Here is a 16,193-nt window from a genome sequence, read left to right as displayed (position 1 = left end):
TGTAATATTAATAAACTTAAAGTTGGAAATATACATGTCAAATACTGACATTTATTAAAGTTGAGTTGTATTCAACACACACACGCATGCACACTCCTCTCAGAGCCGGGTTCTTTCTCTCAGTGATAAATGTCAGCCTCCCTCCTCCTGAACAGATATCGATGGCTATTTGGGCTTATTTTTCCAATCTGTTGTTCACCTCAGAGCGGAATGGAATCCATTTCTGCCTGGTTGGCGGTGAGGGGGACTGTAGGACAAGGCAATTTGGCTGGCTGGCACCCTCTACTATCTCTCTGTCTTCGCCGCAGACTTATCTTACCCCCTATTTTTAAAGTTTACCTCACACAAACAATTGTGGCAGACACAAAAACCCTCAGCTCTCTGCTCTGAGACGCACAAACCGGTCTTCAGCTGAAATGAAACAAAGCCCGGACACCCTGAGCGGTTGTTAAGTTTGATCCGGCTTTTGCAAACAATCTCCTGAGGAAGTAAAAAAGAAAAGGAAGAAAGGACATGTAATACAAACTTTTATTTGTTTTCAGTCAAATCAGTTTCAATCTTGAAAAGTACAGATGTAATATTAGCAGGAAATCAAACACTGAACATTTCATCTCTCCAACAAATGAGGTTTTTTTTGCATCCCTGTGGAATCCAGGACAAAGATTGGAAGAAATGTAGTGTCAGTGATTTGGTGAGGAGTGTGGGGTCCAAACAAGAATCCTTTTTGGAATTAAGAAGGATGCTAATGGTCCAAAAATAAACATAATCTCATTTTATTTCAAACACAGGAATATCAAGTACTATCAAGTATCAGGGATACCTAAGTAAATCCTTTAAATAGGGATCACAGATTGTCAGGATGCATCTACTGAAAGAATCTACTAGATTTTAGAAACTTCAAAATGTTCACAACAAACCTGCATTGATCTTCGAGGTCTGTGTGTCAATCACTGCTCAGACACCCGCATTCGTTCTCCTGTGTGGGGGGAGGGGCGTAGGAGACCGTTTTGGATTTATATGTATTTTTTGTCCTAGTTCTTTGCAATCCTACCTCCAGCACCTTTAAAGTGCTCATTTTATGCTTTTTGGCTTTTCCCTTTCCGTTATTGTGTTTTATATTTGTGTGCACATTATAGATTTCCAAAGTGAAAAAGCCCAAAGTCCACCCCAAAGAGACTTAGCGTCTCCAACAAAACACAAACCGCTCCCAACAGCTCTGTTGTAGTCTCACCTGTGTCACTTTGTAACATGCGTTATAATGCTCACCTAGCTGCTAGCGTGGCACACCCTCGTACTCTGCAAATGACAAGCTAGCAGTACTTACTGCGCATGTGCAACTCTCAACAAAGATGGTACATACAGAAGCTAAAACAGAGAGCTCAAGACACAGCAATGTGCACTACAACAAATATATGGTGTTTTCTGAAAATTAAACCAACCAAACCTTTTCTGGTATCACCTCTAAATACAATTATGAACCTGAAAATTAGCATAATATGAGCACTTTAAGTGAGACTAGGTAACACCAGCTGATCTGAGTGGGTGGCTGATCTTTAATGCAAAATATACATTGCCCATCATCAGCAACCATTCGTCCAATGTTCCAAAGACACATTATGTTTACTAATCTGATATCATTTTAAAGAACTTACTAAGAAGAACATAAAAAGCAATGACAACAACTGATCTCAGCTGGTATTCTGTCTATAATGGAGTGCAATGGAAATATCGAAGTGTATATCCAAATTGTTGAATTTATAAGCAGTACTACGTACCTTTCTCCATTCAGTACACTCAGGTTTTTTTTTCTGGTTATTATATTGTGATAAATATGTCTGTGCAGTTGATATTACTGAGTCAGTTCAGCAAAGGGGACGTAAGTTTACTTTAAATGTTACAAATATTTTGGGAAATACACTTCAGCATTGACCCACGTGAAGCAATGTGGTCACTAGCAATAAAAAACAATTCAAAAAGCGGAGTACCTAAAATACATAAAAACAATCAATATAATATTGTGGATAATCACAGTAGTTCTTGTCACTGTAAACATATTTTAAGGAGTTTTGTAGAGATGTGCAACATGCACTTTGGCAGAGGAAAGACAAAAGTGCATTTGGAAAAAGAGGAATGTCTTTCTGAGATCCCACATGAAATTACTTTTGGAATAAAACTCATATAGTAGCACCGTTGTTATAGTTGTACCAACTGTTTCCTTTGTTCTAAGTCCCTAAAATGGAAAAGCAGATTTCCTGCAAATGACTGCTCCAAGGTGTAACGCGCTCCAACTTTCTGTCCGTGAAGGAATGAGTCCAAACCTTTTTGATCTCAAGACATATGGAATGGTCATTTTAAGGACTTTGAGCAGCAGCGCACCAAGAGAACGTTTCAAGAAAAGCAACAAGGGGAGTCAGAGGACACTTCAAATTCAGGTTAGAATGTATCAGGAATTAGACCGCTCACTCTATCGCAGAAATGGTTAAAGAAATAAGTGTTGACAGATTGGGAATCTAAATGTTCCCCTGGGGGCCTGACCATTTGATTGTTTTTGGCAGGTTATAAATTTGTCTGGAAAGGGATTAGCTTTACTTGGGTACATTCAAATCAGTCTGATTGTTTTATGTGTAAAATGCAACAAAGTTGAAATAATAGTTCAAAATCAGGATGCCTTCAGCAGCTTCATGGGAATATCAGAACTACAGGCTGACAACAACAACAAAACAGCAAAAGAAAGGTCAAAGATGTGGCCACTCAGGATTTTTGCGATTACCAGGTGGCTAAGTATGATATCCGGTATTCATTATCAATATTCTAAAATAGGCTCTAGAGCTATAGTGCCAAATATTGTGCGAGGAAGTGCAGGTGGTATCAATGAGTAAGCAGTGACATCACTGCATGGGTCAACATTTCAGGGGCTGTTTTTTCTTCCCCAGCGAGTCGTTGGGTGGAGAGGCCAGCGTCGGGGCACTGCTGAGGTCTACAGTAATGCTGCACTAGAAGTGGTCGACACACCATCAGAGAGAACCTTCTGCTAATCTCAGCAGCCCTCAGCAATCGAAGGAACACTCCCATGTGTCAGGAAGGGGATTGTTCAAAGGTCAGTGGTGATGACGGGCGTGACACCGTGGATGAGCAGCGTGGGACCCAGGTCCTGAGTCAGCAGGTCCAGCTGGTGTAAGTAGGTGGTGTAGCGGCGGGTGTCAGCTGGGGGCCGGGGTAGGTACAAGAAACGCACAGCGGGGGCGGGCCGGGCCGGGTCCAGGATCAGCTTATTGACAGCTGACAGGTAGTCATTAGACAGGCGTGTGGCGTTGCTCGGGAAGCTATTAACATAATCTTCATCGTTCTCTTCTTCTTCATCTGGTCTCTGCTTCTCCTCTTCTTTAGCGCTGTCAGGGGATTGAGACGACTGTTTCTTGCCCCACTCGGCCTGGCGCTGCCAGTGTAGCGCCACCTGCTGGTCCCATGGCACAGAGTAGACCTGAGCTTTAATTCTCAGCTCTTTCAACAACTGGCCCAGCTTCTCCTCTGAGCCTCGCACGCTCCGTCCTTCCTCCACGCACAGGAAGAGACGCAGCTTGGCTTTGCGCCAGGCTCTCACCATGTTGAGGATACACGCTAGCTGTAGCAGGAACAGAGAGCAGGTATCCACGTAGCTAGAGCTGTCCGGGCGCAGGAGATTGACCGGCCAGACGTCAACGTACACAGCTCCCTTCCCTGGAGAGGTGGAGGGCGGCGAGAGGACCTGGGATCGCTCAAAGTTGTTGAAGTATCGGGCCAGCACCACATTCTTTAGCATCTTCATGGCGTCAGCGATGATCGCTACATACTCCTGGGGTCCTAGAACCTTTCCGTCCCCAAATTCACCATAATCTTGTCTGTCGCTGGAACCCCGCAGCGAGGCAAAGAGAAAGAGAGGGGGCTGTTTCTCTAGTTCATCCAAAGAGCCCAAGGGATCTGTGGGCTGACTGGTACAGAGTGACGGATCAATCAACTTATCCTCTGGAAGACAGTCATCATAGAAACCAAGTACGAGGGTGTTAGGACGCATCCCACCTGAAAAGAGATGAAGGAGGAGAAAGGAAAGATGACACCAGACCATTTGTTACAATCTAATACAAATCATTGATTTTGTGAGTTGAAAGGGATAGAGGTTCAGCCATTGTATCTGATGAAGTGAAAGTAAAAGACAGATGTGAGGAGGACCCTGGAGGGAGAACTGGAGGGAAGCCAAAGAGAGATAAGAGAAAGGGCTGAAGAAAAGAAGAAGTTGGACATGAGTGACAACTCTCTGCAAAGCAGGAGGGCAGCAAATAACAAGGAAAGAACTAAAAAAAAAAAATCACTGAGAGTCAAATGTCTTAAGTGTGGAGCAGGTGTTACTGAAGAGGAGAGCATGCAAAAATACTAGTTCAGTGTTAAAATCAAGACTAAAACTACAGTGATGCAATGATTAGGCAAAATAGCTATACCCAAAGCACAAAACCTGCTTGAAAAACAAGCTCAATTCTGAGAAAAAAAGGTCAGTCGAAGTTAAAGGGCAGACTCAATGAGAGACATAAAAGTGGAAGCGCTGAAAGAAACTGAAGTGGAACTTGAAACAGCAATACAGAAATAAGTTTCAGTAAATAATTAATTAATTAATTTCCAATGACAGTTGGGTCAGGATTACTGAAAACAACTGAAGCGGCAGCTCAAATTAAAGGAGTTAAAAACATTTTTTTTAAATCAGCCAAACCCAAATTCCTGCCTGAAAGCAAACTGAAATACATCAATTATAACATTTAACATTTAAAGCCATTATGAGTAGAATTGGAACATTTACATCTCTGACGACTCTAGTGGTCATAGTGAGATAAATGGGCTGCACCAATTTTAACCAGGATTGGCTTGTTTCTCCAAAAAAAAAAAAAAGAATAATGCCAACACTAAAATTTGAAAGAATGCTATTATCATATAAAATCCTCATTTAGTGGCTTTAATTGTATTTTTAGTACTACTAAAAAAAGTTAAATCACAGCTCTAATCCCAGATATCAATGCAGGCTTTCAAATGTCCTTATTTTGTGGTGATGCGGGGACACTGACCTAGTCCAGAGATGAAGAGAAGATGTTGGACACCATGACGCACAGAATCGGCCAATGTCAAGTTGACAAAAGATTTGATGTTGAGATTGTCCACCAGAGACAACCAGGAGTCATACTGGGACTGCAGAGGGTCGGACGGTAGAGTGTCTGGAAGGGTGGAAGAGAACACAGTGGAATGACGTGAGAGACACAGCTGACAGTGTGTTGGGATTCAGAGAAGGGAGAGGAAAAGATCCTGCATATTGGAAATATCTGCATTTCCGTAGATGGAATTTGTATTAATTATTAGTGCTGTCAAACCATTAAATTATTTAATCCTGATTAATCACATTAGTGTTAGTTAGCTCGCATTAATCACACATTTTTATCTATTCTAAATTTCCCTTGATTACTTTCTGTCTCATTATTTTTTCTTTTTTTAATACTCTTATCAACATGGAAAAGTGGATCGGCTTGCTTTGTGCAATTTCTTTCTTTCTTTATTTTTTATTGAAAACAACATTGGCATATAGGCTACTGTAGTGTTCAATTTCAGACTTGGAGCATAAAATCTCTCACACAATGTAAAACTCTCCATCAATATAATATGGAAAAAATACTTTAACGAGGGGGGGAGAATTGGCATCAGCTGTGTGCTTGGCCATCAAGTGGTATTTCAGACTGGACGTGCAGCGATGATAGCTCAGTTCACAACAACATAACACATCACTTTGGACTTGTTAATAGAACCATTTGGCAACTTTTAAAAAGTAAACTTTCCATTCATAATCTTATTGGCATCCATGTCGGCATCTCGCGCTCGCCAGCCAAAAAAAAACGTAACGTTACTACTCTTTGGCCGGCTTGCAACTCAAACAATTGTGTGACGCGTGCCTGTTGTTTTGTTTCTGGTCTAGCTAGATCCGGTGTGGTGGTGTAGTTTTTCTAACGTTACTAGTTGTTGCTACAGCATGTGAAAAAAAACTACAAAGTTTGCTAGACCAAAAAGAACATTAATCTCACAATAAAAAAATTGACTCTGTTAAAATGTGTTTAACTGACAGCACCATAAATAACATGTCTATACCTCATTATCTTTTAATTTGATGCTGTGCCTCTTTTTCCCACCCCATTTATTCAATATTTGCACAATACCATTTTATTTGTAGTGCCACCTCAACTTTGCAGTAATGGCCCTGTGCCTCAGCATTACAGTAAGTTTTCTCAGAATTGTTGGTGTTTTTCTAGCTCCGCAATTAGTTTTTCCAAAATCCAAAATGATGTTAAAATGCAAAGTTAGCACAGTAACATAACGCTTGAGAAAATAACATGCACCAGCTCTGATCCTACAGTAGAATCTCCCCTGGATATACAGTACAGGTCAAAGAGGAGCGTAGGGAAGGCAGTATGACAGAGCTGGAATTAAAGGAACAGCATGAGAAAGATAAAAGACCAGATGCTGAGAAGTTGGGGGGGGGCAAAGAGAGAGAAAGATGCAAGCACAAACGACAGCGTAGACAGAATGGGAGACAGAGAGAAAAATACAGGGCAGCACAAACAGGCAGGCAGGTGATCAATCATCTAGAAAAACATCAATATGTATGTAGAGTGCAATCTAGAGGCCACATCTGCAAGTTTCACAGACAATTCCTAGGTAGTGGTAGTTTAAGTTGTGTAAGGATCTGTTCAGACTTCTAACACTGTTGTTCCTGTGGATACGTCTCCTTTGTATAGAGATGCAAACAGTTGAGAGACAAGTGAGAGAATAAATGGATGGACTTAAAATGGAGTAGCTGGGAGTCCTCATCAACAACAACAACCCCCTTAATGTAATTATGGGAATGGTTGTTGTTGGTTTTTTGCCTCATCAGAAGGGCTCTTCAGTGGATAATGAACGTATCATGTTTTTTTCAGTGTAAAACACTTGAGGATTTGTATTCTGAAGACTATTCAGGGCTAGTCTCAGTCTCCCATTAACAAAAATCAGCCCCCACCCACCCAACCGACAATATCCTCAAAATACAAAAAACAATAAATTACCTTGCTCTTTTAAATTTTGTTTAGTGTGTGCCTCTGCAGAAAAGAAAGGTGAGCATTGCGCGTGTGATTACTTCCTTTGAAATAAAACAGCAGCGGATGAGCCGATGTCATGGAGAAAGGTCTAGAATGCTAAAAAGGTCCATTACATGAGGCACTGCTCACTGTGAAACAAGGAGGCACTTTGCCAATTTCTAATGCCAACTACTTATACAATGTTTTGAGAAGACAAATTTGAAGTAAAATTGCAATTTTACTACTGCTTCCAGTAAAGACAAGTACAATAATTTGCTATTAAAATTCAGCAATAATTTTGAAGTTGACAGTCAATAAAAACAAGCTTTTAGTCTTGTCATTGCTGCCTCAAAATATCATAATAATGTTAAATTATCCAAAAACTATAACCCATCACCATCACTAATTTGTTTTGCACATAATTAACAGTCACCCTGTCACACTGTGCTGGATTAGATATGTAATGGTGCAGAAGTAAACTTTCATGCGCTCTGACAATCTGATGAAACACGGTGTGGTTTCCCGATCGTTCACAGGAGAAACAAGTGATGTCTCGGAATGTTTCAAAGTAAGAATCCGCTTCATCATGACCGGTAAGTAAATGTAATAGAACAAGTATCATAGCCGAACCCAATCAGAGACTTAACAGTGGGTCAGTGTCCTTACTGAGATCTCCAAGCTGGACGTGCCCCAACACGTAGAGGCCACTCTTCTTGATGTCGTTGATGAATTTGATGATGCCCACACTACTGCGAGGGTTGGAAACCATCAGCAGGACCTGAGGCCTCCAGAACTTAACATGGTCCTTCCTCACGTCCAGCATCAACAGGTACTTACGCACCTATAGGAGACAATTGAAAAAAGGGTTGTTTTTTGCAAAGTGTTATTTTTATTTTTCCCAATCCTAGTTCTTCTTCAACCCTGTGGTCCATACCAATGGACTCAAGTGCCATAAATTCACTCAAGTCATGTGTTTAGGTTGGAGTTACCCTTAAGAAAGAGATGTCTCTGCAGTTATCTGAGACTCAGGCTCAAAACTTAAGTCCACTTTAATTACACTCCCTGAAATTCATTTCTGAAGGTGAATTTACACACACATGCAGTCGAGATTTTTCTTTGCATTGCCTTTTTTAATTTATATATGTAAGCCTGCGGATTTGATTTGTTCCTTATGCTTGCAAAATCACAGCAGGGTTTTAATCAAGCAAGGAAAATAGGCTCGTTTTGCTCAAGCTATAGATAAGTCAATTCACCATTATGAAATTTCAAGTTAGCTCAAGTTAGTTTCAGGAAGTTTATTATGTGAAATTCGGGGCAAGACAAAGATAATAATAAAAAATACCACTGAAAAACACTTGATTTGACAGTTCCCTAACTGGTACAACAAATTAAAAATTATTAAAAAACAACAAAAACCTCCTTCTCTGGACTACAAAACTGGCAGCTATGACAATAACCAAACACCACCACCACAAGGTCAATTTAGTATCTTTTTTTGTAAATTTGAAAATCTACAAATCCACATCGACTTCATCTGCTGTCGATGTAATACTCTTAGATGTTTGTTTGCATCTGGTATAATTTTTTCCCTCTATACATTTATTTTTTCTCATTTTATTCCACTGTTCATTGTCATTGTATCTATGTGATTTATCTTGCCTTGATCTTTTTTTTCCCCAATGATTCTTTTGTGAGATTAAAAGGTAAATAAAAAACAAACAAATCCCCCACAAGACAGATCTGGCAGCATCAGAGGTGCAGACTGGTTGAGAGTGATTTCAAAAACCTTAATGAGCTGCCAAGAAAACCAGTTAAGTAAATGAGTTACAGAGCTGTAACTTTGGAAAGAAGAAATGGCACAACAATTGTCCTCTTACACATGAAAAGTTGAATTCATAGGCAATAAAACACACCCTTGATCAGTTCAATACACACTGGTTCTGCTGCTACTTGGTCTGGTATGACCAGTAGCCTATGGTGGCTAATGATAGCAACTGTATATAGATATTGTTGTTTAACTGACATTACTCAGTTCTGAGTTCTTTGTTTGTGGTACTGTGACACTACATTTTAACATGTCAAAGATGAACATTTCAGTCACTTTATTATAAAAGTAAAATAGGAGTTAGATACATCATTCTATTTTTTGCAATGTCATTGCCACTGTTCAGCAAAAGATACATAGACTAAAATAATACCTCTAAGGTGGAAATTTTAAAATATACACAATGCCAAAAAGAGGTTACCAGTTTGGATCATAAAATGTATCAAATATAGATACATTTAAAGTGTAGCTCCGAGTGTATGGGTAATTGACAATGTTCATGATTATGTCCATGGTATTGGACATGATGTCCCATTATTGCGCTGAGATTAAGACCCATATGTCAGTTATAAAGAGTGGAGTTGTAATGATGAAATAATTCAATCTGACGTAATCCAGAGGAGAAAAAAAGCGTTAGACCAAATGAACAGCGCAAAACTGGAGGCTGGAGCCAACCCAGCACCAATGGCTCTGCTGTCCATTCTCAGGACTTATTTACCCTGTGTGCATGTACCTCTATCTTATCTGTATACAGGTGCTGTTGTACTGTTGTAGCTGCACAGACTTATCATATGTAATTAAATCATAAATAAACATCTCTAATTAACATCCTATTATAATGTGAGAACTGTGGCAGGGACCGGATGGATTGTGTGAATATATTTGTGTGCAGATTTCAACATGTATATTATACATGCGTACATTTGTGTCAAACTGTTGGTAGAAATGTACCCATCGGTGATTGCTAATGTACACAAATGCTATTGTGCATAAATTTGAATTAGCATGCACACTACAACACAAACATCATAAGGATTCTGACAGTGTGTTGATGAGGTGGCATGAAGGTACCATTGAGGAAATCAAACTAAGCGGAACCAAACATCAGATCTAAACCTACAGCCTACCTGGAATGATTAACACTTAGAGTATACCCTCATTGGAATTAATGAATTTTGGCTCGGTGATCACATCACCACGTCAAAGCTGCTGCTTACGTTGTCAGATTCAAAAATGAAGGGTGGTTTTAAAGGATAATTCTGTGTTTTTATGGCTTTAACACTGTGTTTTAGGTAGATCCTGCTTCGTAGTCGTGAGCAGGAGTGAAACACTCGGGATGAGTCAGAGATGAAGTTGAAAAGATGGAGTTTTTATTTCTCTCCCAATTAAGGCCGCGGAGGCAAAATAGAGACACAGAAATTAACAAACTTTTTGGGAAGAAGACACACTTCCAAGAAAATGAAGGTAATTGACTGAGGAGTCAAAAAACTATCCCATAATAATTTTCCTCAAGCTGTCTCCCGAAAGCGAAAGCGAAAGCAAAAGAAGCTGCTAGATATGACATGAAGTTGTTGGAAAAATGACACTCTTCTTGTGTTTCTGTTCCACTTAGGGATTTAACCTGAAAAGAACCAAAATTGTGCCGATATTGACTGCCTTGGAAATACAAGTTTAGGTCAAGGTCCCGAAACCTTGTGTGGCTACACAGCCATCAATCAATGCAACAATTTCCAACATTATTACCATAATTATCACCATAACTGTTTCCATGCTTGCGTCTGGTAATTGCTGTACAAAATGCAAAAAAACGAGGCCCCAGAGGCGAAGTCCAACTGCCTCCACTCATCTAATCATCTGTCTCTCTTTATCTCTCCATTTTCCCCTGTCTTGTCATCCATCAGCCTATCATCATTTCTCTGTTGCTTCGGTCTCATCCATCACTTAGTTTCTAAATCACAAACCCCCACTTCCTGCTTATATTCTGCCTCTATTCTTCCCTGCCATGATACCATCAGCTTTTCTTGCCTCTGTTTGTCTTTTTCTTCATTCTCTTTCTCTCCTAAACACTGTTGTCAGCCGCCTGTTATCTCCCAGTGTGTTTTTTGTTGCGAGCTGTTATGTCTCCCGTCCCTGCTTCAATGTCACCCACTTGGCACCGTGCCACACTGGCTACTGCTAGAGGGTGCAGAAACGGTGCATGTATGAGATATGTACATGCACACACTTGGCCTCTCCTGCTAGGCCTGTTAGTGTAATCATGTAAATCGAACTGGGCGTCCTGCCAGGGGCGGGTTTAGAAACTTTTTAAATGTGGGGTCAGACTGGAGCACAGTTTTAAAGAAAAGAAGCTCATTTGTAAAATCAGTAAAAATATGTTAAGCGCATTTAAAGCCCAGGGATCTCATTTATAAAACTGTGCGTAGGATCCTTACTAAAAGTGTACGTACTCCCAAAATCCAAAAATGGCCCAAAACAATTCAGATTTATTAAAAACGTGCGCATGCACATCTGTAAGCAGTGTTCCCTTTATAAATCACAGATAACCCACAAGTGTGCCTATGTGAATCAGCCTCTTAGCCCGCCATGAACACGCCCATTTTTAACCATAGTCAGTGCAAAGCACCTCATGAATGCTGATCCGTATGTTAATGACCCTGGCAGTTGTTCTTTCATTATGCCGAATCATGACGAATCATGCTGAATCAGGGCGACTGGCGGAGAAAAGGCAAAAACCTTCTCAGATGTTCAAGAAATGCTGCAAATTGAATCATAATGTCGGCATGTTCTTGCACAGTGTAGGGAAACCTGATCTATAGACTACCTATATTAATAATACTGTCCAAAACGGCTGACATTACAGCACTCTGAGACATCAACATACCAGACCTATATGATAAGATTTAACAGAACTATATATTATATCCAAACAAGCCTTAGTGATAAAGTTGGAAATTATATATCATATTTACAACACCCACCAAAAAAACAACAACACAGAGCTGTCTGCCATTTCCCTTTGGAGCGTTTTGCCCAGAGGGGCAAGGACCTGTATTTGGACCGGGATGGACTGGGATGGCAGTTCCGGCGCGTTTCCCTCTCTGCTGGACCCAATTCAATACAAAGATCCAAGAGCACAGCTTTAGGGAATTTAAATGAGTCATCGTCATGGTCCCTGTTTCTCACCTCATTTTTCCATTGGGGGTTAGTCCTCCTGCAGTGCCAGCAGTGCTTGGGGGGGGGGGTCACCGCATTATTTATATGTTTATTTTGTTGCCAAAATCAAAGCAATAACTAGTGGTATCCCTCAAGAAAGCATAATAGGCAAACACACTTTCCTTCAAGGAGGTTTTATCACCAACAGTACTAACGATACGTTCAAGGACGTTAAGGGTAATGATTGCGCGAGTGCTTAACGGCTGTAGGATATTTGCAGACTTTGACATTTTATTATACCTACTGTATATGCACAGAATTAAAGACAGATTTAGTTATTTACACTGTGTTCTGCCCTTATCCAATGGTAGGGTATTTGATGCTATCCTGTATTCCATGCAGTCGGGCCATCTCCTCCTCCATTTCTCTTCATGATTTTTGGGTTGTTTTGCATCTCTTTGTTGATCTAATTGTGTCTCTTTGTGGTTGATTTTCCAACAAGAAATGTTAAGAGCCACTTCATACAGGGGCTCTGGTCCCGTGGATCAGTAGGCCGGTTCACTAATCCATCCATGATACTAATAAGCCAACTACCCATCACCTTCTCTGATAGACCCTGATCTGGTAGCCAATCAGATTCCTGCTTCTAGCTGCTGTGTTCCGGCTGAGAGAAACAGAAGAGAGACGGTGGAGGAGAGAGAGAGAGAGAGAGAGAGAGAAGAGAACAGAAAAGGAAAGGAGGGGAGTCTCAATAAGTTAAGTGGTTGTAATAATGTTCTGCCTCCTGACAAGCTGCTGGCAAACGCAGCCACCCTCACTCTCCCTGCCCATAACCTCTGCCCGCAGCCTTGGCAACGGTTCCCCCTCCTGGCAACAGTGCCCCCTCTCCTTGAGAGCAACAGACTTGCCAGATAGAGGACACTGAGAACTGGATGATGTAAAGCTCTGTGTGGGTGTGTGCGTGTTTATGTTTGTTAGTATATGTGTGTGTAATAAATGTAGATAGCTTTGCTGAGGGGGAAGATGGTGATGTGTATGTGTGTGTCTGGTAGACCTGATATAAATATGATAGGTAGCTGCTGTACGAGTGACAAGGTAGTGTATGTGTGAGTGTTCTTGTCTGCTAAATGCAAAGTGCTTGGCTGATGGACAGCAGAGATCAGTCTGTCTGTTGTGTGTGTGTGTGTGTGTGTGTGTGTGTGTGTGTGTGTGTGTGTGTGTGTGTCTGTGTGTTTGTGTGTGTCTATAAACCATATAGAACGATTGCTTGGCAGAGGTACATGCTCTTGTAAAGATATGGGGATGAGATTTTAGTTGCTCTAGTAATGACAAGGCAGTATTGAGTCTGTGTGTGTGTGTGTGTGTGTGTGTGTGTGTGTGTGTGTGTGTGTGTGTGTCAGACCTGGTGGAAAATGAGAGCCTGGCTGATGTAGCCCCAGCTGGAGGTGGGACTGAGGTAGTGAATCAGCAGAAGCAGCAGCAACATGAAGGCGATGCTGGCCGAGGCGTAGATGGCGTTGATCAGAAACATCATGATGGCGCAACCTACGATGCCCAACGCACACGTATGCCAGGTGAAGTAACGAAAGGTGGGCCTAAGAAGAGAACAGGATAGGTAGAGGTTAGCAAACAATCCTTGCTCATATATTTTGCAGTTATTTTAACGTCAGATGACGATGTATGGTGTTGTTTATATTCTGTTAAACCTACAGTCCCTCACACAGCAAGGGACATCGTCATTCACTAACACGATGAGACCGACTGCTCTGAACTTAAAATCTCCTTACATTAATGTTTAAACTTAGGGGCATGACAACAACCTGTGAACATGACATATATCACCTTATCAAGCTGATGTGGTGAACGCATTAACAAACAGTAGCTTATTCACACATTTCCTCAGGGAAATATTTAGGTCTTCAGCTGCTACTGTCAGACCTCTACTGCTGTATGTTCACCAGCTAGTCGCTAACTTTATCCGTCTGGTGCTGGGTGCTGGGCAGGGAGTGCACAGTGGGTTTATTATAATAAAAAGGTATAAAGTAATTCCCTCTGGGTTTATCACAACGAGTAACTCCTCTCACATTACAGATTTTATACGTTTATCCAATATTAATATAAACAAATATTGATTATAGCATCTTTAAAGTCTGTTGATCAATTGTCACTCTTTTTGGAGGTTTGCCCATTGTTGCCCATGGAGGTCTGATGTGTTTTTAACAGAGAAATGTCTTATCAACTCCATTTATAATGTGTCAAAGACTTTCTTCATGCACTGTGTATATTTTGGGATGTATACAGTAGATTTTTAGGTTGTCCATTATGGCTTTGGGAAAGTTGTTTGCAAGTCGTATATATAATACATATTGAGGGAATTGTGTGAGTTATGGAGAAAGGGTAAGACTTCTTCCTTCACCTTTTTGGCCATGTAATGTTTATTTATGTTATTTATTTAGGGTGTTTGTGAGAATTTGTTATATGTTTATTGTTCATGTTATTTGTTATTCCGGTTTGTTTTTTATTTAATCATTTAATGTTCAAAATAAATATAATACATATATAAAATGAACTACAAATTTCAAATATGACATCTTTATCCCTGACGCCCTAATTAATATTGACATTGTGTAAATATGATCGGTCTCAATCTATATAGACAAACTAAATGACGTTTTGACTGTAATCTGGCATTTTCCATGTAATAAAGTATGGACATGCTCCTTTTAAGCACATGTCATAAACATGCTATAAACCTGCTGTGTCTTTGTTTAAAGTTCTTTAGAGAAAGAAAAGAAAACCCTTGTATTAGCACCTATCTCACATCCAACACCTCTAAAGAGGCACTTCCCAAATGTCAGCTTTTTAGACTGAGAAAGATTTAACAAACTACAGAGGAGTTTGGTGAAAAAGCAGATGAAATAAAATCTGATTCTCCGAACATGATTATCCATCCACCTGGGTTCAAAACGTTCATTAAACAGGAATATCACACTACATTTTTAAGGTCTAGCAAAAGCAAAGAAATACATATCAGGGAAAGTATTACTACTTACTGACCGTATTCCCACGCTATTGAGTCCATTTTTTCAGGAAGCACAGGCCGATTTTTTCAGTTGGATCCAAAATGATCTTTATACTTTATGATCCCCTTTTCTTTTTATAGTCTGTAAAATTGGGCTGGCATTTGTTCATGTTAGGATTTTATTGCATGAAAAAATGAACTTGCCATCAGGAGGGGTTGGCCAAGACTAGATTTTTAGACATTGACAAAAGTAGCGTAGGTACATGTTAGGAGATAACACAGGCTAATTATTGCTAACTAAAATGCTGGTTCACATTAGTAATTAAACCTTAAAAAGCTAATGTAAATCCAAACTGTCTGCGACCTTACCCTGTACTATACTGTGATTCCTCTACTGTACGACAGTAAGTCTGGTGGTTATGAACAATCATTTGTTCTATTTTTACAAATAGTTTGCCACGGAGCTACAAGGTAATGGAGCCTTTTATACATAGTCGTGTTTCTTTAGATAATAAACAACGAACAAATGAAATCTTTAAAAGCTTCAGATGTAAAGTTATTCCCTGTTAAAGTGGCGCCAAAATGAATGACAGTCAATGGATTGCCAATGGCAGGTGGTGGCTTGGTAGCATCAAAATGGCACCATAAGGAGAGGCTTTCCCCCTTGGTAAATTAAGATGGTAAAAATTAGACGTGCTGAAAATCAGCATGTTAGCATGGTCATTGGGAGAATGTTAGCATGCGGATGTTGTCATACAGGTCAAACACCACTGTGCTTAAGCACGGCCTCACAGAGTCGGCTTCTCTGTAGAGACTGCAAGTTCTCGATTTTAAATGTGTATGTGAAAAAAACAAGTGCAAAGCGGCAGGTCTTGGGTGCCAGACTGTTTGAGCGCCTCTATTTTGGTTAATGTATGCAAAGCAGTGCAAGTGCAAAAAGGCTGGGTGGAGTAGAAAATATGAGGGTGTTTAGTGATTAGTAAATACACTCTCAGCCAGTCACGTCATTTGTGTCATCATCCTGAAACAGCTGAGCCAATCACAGTGATGCATGACGACAACAGCTCAACAAACA

General features: G+C 40.3%; 1 protein-coding gene and 1 long non-coding RNA gene across 2 annotated transcripts in view; one reads left to right on the top strand and one right to left on the bottom strand.

The window, feature by feature from the left end:
- LOC117941732 overlaps positions 1-15,695 on the top strand; it is a 24,960-nt gene extending 9,265 nt beyond the window's left edge. The window contains exon 3 of the long non-coding RNA XR_004655965.1: positions 15,583-15,695. This is a non-coding gene — a long non-coding RNA (uncharacterized LOC117941732). The remainder of the gene's footprint in view (positions 1-15,582) is intronic.
- zgc:153039 (uncharacterized protein LOC767698 homolog) overlaps positions 1,837-16,193 on the bottom strand; it is a 61,483-nt gene continuing 47,126 nt past the window's right edge. Inside the window, exons 10-13 of the mRNA XM_034866706.1 lie at positions 13,499-13,691; positions 7,785-7,959; positions 5,088-5,234; positions 1,837-4,056 (exon numbers count right to left, since the gene is read on the bottom strand). Of these exons, the coding sequence (XP_034722597.1) occupies positions 3,092-4,056; positions 5,088-5,234; positions 7,785-7,959; positions 13,499-13,691 (1,480 nt within the window). The 3' untranslated portion in view covers positions 1,837-3,091. The remainder of the gene's footprint in view (positions 4,057-5,087; positions 5,235-7,784; positions 7,960-13,498; positions 13,692-16,193) is intronic.

Source organism: Etheostoma cragini, chromosome 3 (genome assembly GCF_013103735.1).
Source record: "Etheostoma cragini isolate CJK2018 chromosome 3, CSU_Ecrag_1.0, whole genome shotgun sequence".
Taxonomy (NCBI): Eukaryota; Metazoa; Chordata; class Actinopteri; order Perciformes; family Percidae; genus Etheostoma; species Etheostoma cragini.
The sequence above is the reverse complement of the archived record's forward strand: the minus strand, read 5'-3'. Positions and strand labels throughout refer to the sequence as shown.